This window comes from Eumetopias jubatus, unplaced genomic scaffold (assembly GCF_037043125.1).
Source record: "Eumetopias jubatus isolate StellerSeaLion01/CBP00866 unplaced genomic scaffold, mEumJub1_p1.0 scaffold_1, whole genome shotgun sequence".
Lineage (NCBI taxonomy): Eukaryota > Metazoa > Chordata > Mammalia > Carnivora > Otariidae > Eumetopias > Eumetopias jubatus.
This window is the reverse complement of record NW_028274807.1, coordinates 102,075,887-102,085,029: the sequence shown is the minus strand read 5'-3', so window position 1 is coordinate 102,085,029 and position 9,143 is coordinate 102,075,887. Positions and strand designations below refer to the sequence as shown.

At 39.8% G+C, this 9,143-nt stretch overlaps 1 protein-coding gene across 1 annotated transcript; it reads left to right on the top strand.

The window, feature by feature from the left end:
* Nucleotides 1-6,568: 6,568 nt before the first annotated feature.
* Nucleotides 6,569-7,147, top strand: ARL14 (ARF like GTPase 14). Its single transcript, XM_028103055.2, has one exon. It carries the CDS (start codon nucleotides 6,569-6,571, stop codon nucleotides 7,145-7,147), a length of 579 nt encoding a protein of 192 aa, XP_027958856.1.
* Nucleotides 7,148-9,143: the final 1,996 nt, after the last annotated feature.

Below are 9,143 nucleotides of genomic sequence, written 5' to 3'. Positions count from 1 at the left end.
GCTGAGGATAACCTTCTTTACTCAGTTTATGGATTCAAATGCCAATCTCGTCCAGAAATACTTTTACAAACACACCAAGAGTAATGTTTTGCTGCTTTCTAGGCACGCCTTAGCCCAGTCAAGTTGACACATAAGATTAACCATCCCACAGACATTTGTAATGGAGCACAGTACTCTTTCCCACAGAGCCAAGATACAATTTTATACTCCCTCTCAAAAAAGTTATTAACTGTAAATCTCATTTGGCCAGCAAATATAAACCTATCTGCTATCCTTTTGATTAGTAATAAAATAGTAACAGATACCATTTAATGAGTGTGTACCATGTGTCATGTACTAGGCTGTCTTATATCTCATTTATTACTTAAAATAACCCTGAGAGGTAGATAAGATTATTTTCCAACTTACAGAGAAAGAAATTAAGATGAGAAGTAACTTGCTCAGATTTATACAGAAAAAAAAAAGGTACAGTTGTGACTCTGACTGGAAGCCAGGTCTGTCTGATTTCAGAGTCTGTGCTAAACTAATTAAATTTAGATAGTATTAACGCTTCAAGCCTGTACCCAGCTAAATACTCTGATGTGCTTCTACAGTATTTAATCTGTACCCTGACATTTCTCATTCTGGAGTTAATTTTAGCTATGTCCTTGAACCAGCTGTTTGCCCTAGGTTGCATTATTTGAGGTAAGAGGGCTATCAGTGGAAAGCAAAGTCTAATGAAAATAATTTTGTCTCATCTGACCTTGGTGGGCTTCCTGGAAAGCCAACCCTGGAGCAATAGAACAGGGCCTGGGAAAACTTGAGGGGCTGCCCTAACTCTTGGGGGCCTTTTAAATAGCTTGTCACTTTAAATCTGATAACATTTCCCTTTTTTATCCCAACATTCCTTTTACCTGCTTACACAAAAGTTCCCTTTGGAATTTTTTACAAAAACTATCATCTGGACCCTAAAGACTCCACCAAAAAACTACTAGACTGATAAATGAATTGAGTAAGGTCTCAGGATACAAAAACCAATGTACAGAAATCTGTTGCATTTCTATACACCAATAATGAAACATCAGAAAGAGAAATTAAGAAAATAGTCCACTTATAATCTCACCAAAAACTGTAAGATACCCAGGAATAAACTTTACCAAAGAGGTGGAAGACCTGTACTCTGAAAACTGTAAAACACTGATGAAAGCAATTGAAGATGACACAAAGAAATGGAAAGACATTCCATGCTCATGGATTGGAAGAACAAATATTGTTAAAATGTCTATACTACCCAAAGCAATCTATACATTTAATGCAATCCCTATCAAAATACCAGCAGCATTTTTCACAGAACTAGAACAATCTTAAAATTTATATGGAACCAAAAAATACCCAAAATAGCCAGTGTACTCTTGAAAAAGAAAAGCAAAGCTGGCAGCATCACAATTCCAGACTTCAAGTTGTATTACAAAGCTGTAGTGATCAAAACAGTATGGTACTGCCACAAAAGTAGACACATAGATTAATGGAACAGAATAGAAAACCCAGAAATGAACCCAACTCTATGGTCAATTAATCCTTGACAAAGCAGGAAAGAATATCCAATGGAAAACAGACAGTCTCTTCAATAAATGGTGTTGGGAAAACTGGACAGCAACATAAGAAAAAGAAACTGGACCACTTTCTTATACCATACACAAAAATAAATTCAAAATGGATTAAAGACCTAAGTGTGAGACTAAAGCCATAAAAATCTTAGAGGAGGACACAGGCAGTAACTTCTTTGACATCAACTGTAGCAACTTCCTACTAGATATGTCTCTTGAGGCAGGGAAACAAAAGCAAAAATAAACTATTGGGACTTCATCAAAATAAAAAGCTTCTACACAGCAAAGGAAACAACAAAACTAAAAGACATCTATTGAATGGGAGAAGATATTTGCAAATGACATATTTGATGAAGGGTTAGTATCCAAAATATATAAAGAGCTTGTAAAATGGAACACCCCAAAACCAAATAATCCAGTTAAAAAATGGGCAGAAGAAACGAACAGACATTTTTCCAAAGAAGACATACAGATGGCTAACAGACACATGAAAAAATGCTCAATATCACTTATCATCAGGGAAGTGCAAATCAAAACCCCAATGAGATACCACCTCACACCTGTCAGAATGGCTAAAATTAACAAGTCAGGAAACAACAGGTATTGGTGAGGATGCAGAGAAAGGGGAACCCTCTTACACTGTTGGTGGGAATGCAAACTGGGGCAGCCACTGTGGAAAACAGTATGGAGGTTTCTCAGAAAGTTAAAAATAGATTTATCCTATAATCCAGCAATCACACTACTGGGTATTTACTCAAAGAATACAAAAACACGGGCAACCCTCTCAGGTCCCCTCCCTCTTTGGGAGCTTTGTACTATCACTTTGCTATTGCTCAATAAACCTTGCTTTGCTGCCCACCACTCTGTCTTCATTCTTTGAAGCAGCGTGACCAAGGACCATGTGTACCGACAGAGAAAAAAATACTGTACCATTTACCCATTTACGGGGGCTTGTCAGGGATCTCCACCATTGTTAAGGACAACTAACCAATAAAGGTCCTCAAACTCCAAATGGTGGTTCAGATGGAGCCTCACATGGAGGTCAAACCAGACATCTACAAGGGACCCCTTGATAGATTGGGATGATAGGAACCTTGGCTGCCACCCCATCCAACGCCCCTGACCAGAAAGAAGTAGCAATGATCAGTCGTTGCCCTTCTTCCCTAACAGCAGTTAGGGTTACCTCTTCAGAGGGGAGAACGATGTATAGTTGGAAGGCAGGCACGCAGGCAGGGACAAGGGGCTCCCGCCCGAAGAGGAAGCCACCCTTAAAAGGATTTTACACCACCCTGGAAGGAGTCCTCCACCCTTTCCCAGATGATAGACAAATATCTGATTGGATGACAGGTGTAGGGAGGGTTAATCAGATTAAAACAGCCCAACAAGCCCATAAAAACCCCTAGACTTAGAAACTTCGGTGGCAACCCTCTTGGGTCCCCTCCCTCCTCGGGAGCTTTGTACTATCACTTTACCATTGCTCAGTAAACCTTGCTTTGCTGCCCCCCCCCAGAAAACCCCACTAATGCAAAGGGATACATGCACCCCTATATTTATAACAGCATTATTTATAATAGCCAAGATATGGATGTAGCCCAAGTGTCCATCAATTGGTGAATGGAAAAAGAAGATGTGATACACACACACACACACACACACACACACACACACACACACACACAGGAATATTATTCAGCCATAAAAAAGAATGAAATCTTGCTATTTGCAAAGACATGGATGGAGCTAGAGAGTATAATGCTAAGAGAAATAAGTCAGTCGGAGAAAGACAAATACCATATGATTTCACTCGTATGTGGAATTTAAGAAACAAAACAAAGGAGCAAAGGGGGGAAAAAGAGAGACAAACAGACTCTTTTTTAAAATTTTTTTAAATTAACATATAATGTATTATTTGTTTCAGGGGTACAGGTCTGTGATTCATCAGTCTTACACAATTCACAGCACTTACCACAGTACCTACCCTCCCCAATGTCCATCACCCAGTTACCCCATCCCTTGCACCCCGCCCCCACTCCAGCAACCCTCAGTTTGTTTCCTGAGATTAAGAGTCTCTTATGGTTTGTCTCCCTCTCCGGTTTCGTCTTGTTTCATTTCCCCCCCTCTTCCCTTATGATCCTCTGTCTTGTTTCTCAAATTCCTCATATCAGTGAGATCAAATGATACTTGTCTTTCTCTGACAGACTTATTTCGCTTAGCATAATACCCTCTAGTTCCATCCACGTCATTGCAAATGGTAAGATTTCATTTTTTGATGGCTGCATAATATTCCATGTGTATATATAGTACATCTTCTTGATCCATTCATCTGTTGATGGACATCTAGGCTCTTTCCATAGTTTGGCTACTGTGGACATTGGGGTGCATGTGTCCCTTCAGATCACTACATTTGTATCTTTGGGGTAAATATCCAGTAATGCAATTGCTGGATCGTATGGTAGCTCTATTTTCAACTTTTTGAGGAACCTCCATACTGTTTTCCAGAGTGGCTGCACCAGCTTGCATTCCCACCAACAGTGTAGGAGGGTCCCCCTAGGAAACAGACTCTTAACTATAGAGAACATAGTGATGGTTACCAGAGGGGAGGGGGGAGGGATATATCCTCTGCCCCACCCCCTGCATGCCCTCTCTCTCAAATAAATAAAATCTTTAAAAATAAATAAATAAAATGTCTGGATTGATCCTCTACATCTCTTTCTTTTTCATTTTCTATCTTCTATTTTCTGAAAGATTTTCTTCCAACCTATTATTGATCTGCTCAAATTTTGGAAATCATGTATTTATTTTTCAAGAGTTCTATTTTGTTTTTTGAGTAGCCTTTTGAATAGCATCTTTGTCTTGTTTTATGGATGCAGTACCTTTTCAAAACTCTTTGGAAATATTTAAAACTTATTGAAAATTTTCTTTTGTTCCCTGCATTACCCCTGTTTAAGCTTCTATAAAGCCTTATTTTTATCTTGGTCTTTCTCTCATTATATTGAAGGCATGCCAGGTATTAAGTATGGGAACCTCTGTGCATTGAAAAGCTGATTGGGCATTCTGTGTACATGAGCAATGTTTGCCAACTGTCAGGTTGGATAAAGTTAATTAAATGTTGAGTTGGGCATTACGATGTGGAAACTCCCAACTGTCCAAACCTGGAGGTCTTTTTTCTGATACCATTCAATTTCTTTAAATTTTTTTTTTCCTGGAATAACATCTTGTTGCTGAATGGTCAGTCAGCAGAAGTGTGTATGCGTGTGGTTTTATTTATTTATCTATCTTGGGAGTCTTCATTTGGACATTTAACCCCCCTCTATTTTTAGTCCCTCATTTCATCCCTTCCATCTGTATCCTGTGCATCAAGACTCCAAGCTTTGGCTTTATCCTGCTGCATCAGTTACCACTGTTAAAAAGAAAACCACAGGCCCAAAATGGCATCACTTGGGCCAGGCTGAGTCACCAAACTGGGGCTTAAAACCTAACCTAACTGCAGATTCAACCTCCCCCAGAAATAGAACTTAACCTGTCAATCAGAAATTTTCTGAACAGCACCAATGATATAATTTGTCACATGGGCCCTCTCCATTCCCCCAAAAAGGAAGATGAAGTAATCCATCTAAAAAGATCCCCTGCCCTTCTCCCTAAGGGAGGGTGACTTTGCCTGAAACAATCCTTTCTTTTCTTTTGCTTGCCCCATTCTCCTTTCTTTTTATTTTTTTTAATGAAATATAGTTAATACACAATGTTACATGAGTTTCAGGTGTACAACATAGTGAATCAACAATTCTAACCATTATACTATGCTCACAAGTGTGGCTACCATCTATCATCATACAATGCTACTGCAATATCACTGACTATATTCTTTATGCTGTGCCTTTTATTCCTGTAACTTATTCATTCCAGAATAGGGAGCCTGTATCTCCCATTCCCTATACCCATTTTGCCCATCTCCTACCCCATCCTCCTTTCTATAGAAAGCTTCCATTTCGTACAACTTCTTGAAACTCCCCTTTACTTGCTAGATGGGATGCTGCCCAATTCATGAATCACTTAATAAAGCCAATCAGATCTTCAAATTTACTCAGTTGAATTTTGTTAATACCACTCATCCTCCATCTATATTCCACCTTGCAGAATTTTGTTGAAATCTCTCACCCTCTGACGGGTTCTCCTGCTCTTGTTATAGGTTTATATGTTCTTTTTATTCCTTCACCATCATTTTGGTGGAGTGTTGAGGAAAGTAGATAAAAACACATATTCAATTTACCACCTTGAATCAGACTGCTTAATTTCAAAAGTATTTGTGTTACAAACTGCCCTCCTATCCTTGTATATTTGGTCTTGTGAACAGTATAAATTTTCTAGAAGAATAAAGAAGTGTCTCTGTATATTATGGGAGTAAGGTTCACATAACCTTGGGTGGTTTAAAGTATCCTACTGAGTGATCTGGACAAGGGGAAGTACTAAAGATACTTATGGCACTGTGAGATAAACTCTCTCTTCATGACTTCAGAAGCCTGGTTACTCATTTACAACTGGGATAAGAGAAATGTTCAAATAACTAGAGAAGTTCTATAAAACACTTGTTAAGTTTTTATTCTACTACCGAACCGTGTTCCCATTAACCTATGGTTACCTCTAAATTTCCAACATCTGGAAGAGAACAAGCTCTGGCATTACCCAGCCAGCCCCTCCTACATCCTACTCACTCAAAGAATTTCCCCTTTGAGCGATTATAACATTGGCTGCTTACTCACACCAGATTCCTTAGGATTGGCCGGGACTGCAAATAAAACGTTTGCCTATAATGAGGTCGATAAGCTGCTACGTAAATGCACACAAGCTCCCAGTCTTAAAACAGGACACGAAGCATTTGCTATCTTCTTTCCTTTTATTATTTTCATGTGAAAGCTGGAGAGTAAACATTCTCCCTGGCCAAAAGAAAAGGTCTTTGAAGGAAGGAAAAAAAAACAGACCCTAAAATGGGTCTACTGAGTTCTAAAAACCGCGAGACCAAGCAAGCCCAGATTCTTCTTTTGGGACTTGACTCAGCTGGGAAGTCTACCCTCCTTTACAAATTAAAGCTTGCTAAGGGTATTACGACCATCCCAACAGTAGGTTTCAACGTGGAGATGATCGAGTTGGAAAAGAGTCTTTCACTCACGGTCTGGGATGTTGGAGGACAGGAGAAAATGAGAACCGTGTGGAAGTATTACTGTGAGAACACCGATGGGCTGATGTATGTTGTGGATAGTACGGACAAGCAGCGACTGGAAGACTCCAGGAGAGAGCTGAAGCACATTTTGAAGAATGAACACATTAAAAATGTGCCTGTTGTCCTGTTAGCCAACAAACAGGATGTACCTGGAGCTCTGACTGCCGAAGACATCACCAGAACGTTCAGAGTGAAGAAGCTCTGCAGTGACAGGAACTGGTATGTGCAACCCTGCTGTGCCATCACCGGGGATGGACTGATGGAGGGGTTCAGGAAATTGACTGGATTTGTGAAAAGCCACATGAAATCAAGAGGAGACACTTTAGCATTCTTTAAGCAGAACTGAGGTCCAAGCAGTGACATACTGATGAAATTGAAAAGGTAATTTTTTTCCTATGCCAAGTGAGAAAAGCAAGTTGCCGAGTTAGCAAACTTTTCCTAAAAGGTTATTTCACCTAAATTCAGCTAAAAACTTAGAATAATATCTAGAAAATATTATTTTTAGTAAACTATGTGGTAATGGTAGTTGAGAATAAAATCTTACAATTTTGTGCATGTTGGATGAATAAGAATAATTGTGTTTGGGACCAAATAAATTATTGCTTTATTGTTTTTATATGACTACTAGAACAAAGTTTAAGTAAACTGCTAATAGGGTCAGAATTCTTTCAGATGGTTTCCAGCTGTTACAGTATTGAATTTCTACCACACTCCTATGAAACAGCCAGTAAAAAATAGAACTTTAAATTATGGAGAGGAAAAAGTTTGATGTTAACATCTTGTAGATCCCCATGCCTTAAATGAAGTTTTTTTCTGGATTCCGGCCAACTCTTTGAAATCTATTGCTGGGAACTTCCTACAGTGAGTCAAACAAAGAACTTCAGGCTGTTAATTGCCCAGAAACATAGGAAGAAGTTTATACTTTAAAGTTCTGGGGACCAGGGTAGCTAGCTCCTTAGAGTTTAGGGCGAGGCCTGGGTTTTGCTCAGCTTGAGGTTAGAGCCCCAAGATGGGCTTATGTAGAATTCGGTAGAACAGTCATTACTCAGGAATATATGAACAGCTCACTGCAATGATCAAACAGGAACCAGAGCCAGACTTTAATCTCAGAGACTTTGCAATTCACAGGAGGAAGCAACGTAAAGCTAGTAGCTAGAATAGGGCAATAAGTACTATGTGTGATAACAGGAGCAACTCTTTTCTGACCTGGGAAAACAGGAAGTGCTTCATGCAGGAGGTAGTCTTTTTTTTTTTTTTTAAAGATTTTATTTATTTATTTGACAGAGAGACACAGCGAGAGCAGGAACACAAGCAGGGGGAGTGGAAGAGGGAGAAGCAGGCTTTCCGCTGAGCAGGGAGCCCGATGTGGGACTCGGTTCCAGGACTCTGGGATCATGACCTTAGCTAAAGGCAGACGCTTAACGACTGAGCCACCCAGGCGCCCGAAGGAGGTAGTCTTTAAGAAGGTTCCCAACTCCTAGGGACCCATGAAGGTGGAGGTTAGTCACTGGAAGTTCCCATCACTAGAAGACCCTAAAGAGCCACTGTGGGGGAGGGGAGGAGGAACTGGGGAATGAATTGGAATTCCCCTGACAGGCTCAGAACTCCCAGGAAGGTCCTGGTGCTAACAGATGACACTTTCTTCCTGCCCCACCTCTAACAAAGCTCATTTGGGCTAGAAGAAGCAGGCGTCAAGCCCTGACAGCAGCCCCTGGGGCTCCAAATCTTAAGGTCACAGAAGAAAATAAATGTTCAAGGGTGCTAGCCCCTGAATTCCTCTCATGGTTTCCTTCTCTCACCCTAGCCATGATCTTTATAGCAAAGATCTGAGTGCTGCATGGTAGGGATTCAAATATAAAGTAGACATACATATGGTTAACAGTTACCATTGGTTGAATGCTTGTCTGTGCCAGGTGTTGTGTAATCGCTTTCATTCATCTCATTTAATGCTGACAACTGCCCTGAGAGAAATTAGCATTATTATGTCAATTTTACAGAGGAGAGTACTGAGACTAAACAAAGTAATAACAATAACAACCACACAAAACCTAATTTGTATTTTAACTGAGGAGTGGCAGAGTCAAGATTCAAACTCATCTGTCTGACTTCAAGGCCAGTACTGTTACTTGTCATATTGTTCTGTAAATAAGGTATGGTGTCTATCTTCTATGAGCTTACTATACACAATCAAGAATAAATCCAAGCTAAGGGCACCTGGCTGGCTCAGTCAGTGGAGCATGTGACTCTTGATCTCTGGGTTTTAAGTTTGAGCCACACAGTGGGTATAGAGATTACTTAGAAAAATAAAATAAAATCTTTAGAAAAAAAGGGAAGCTAAATTA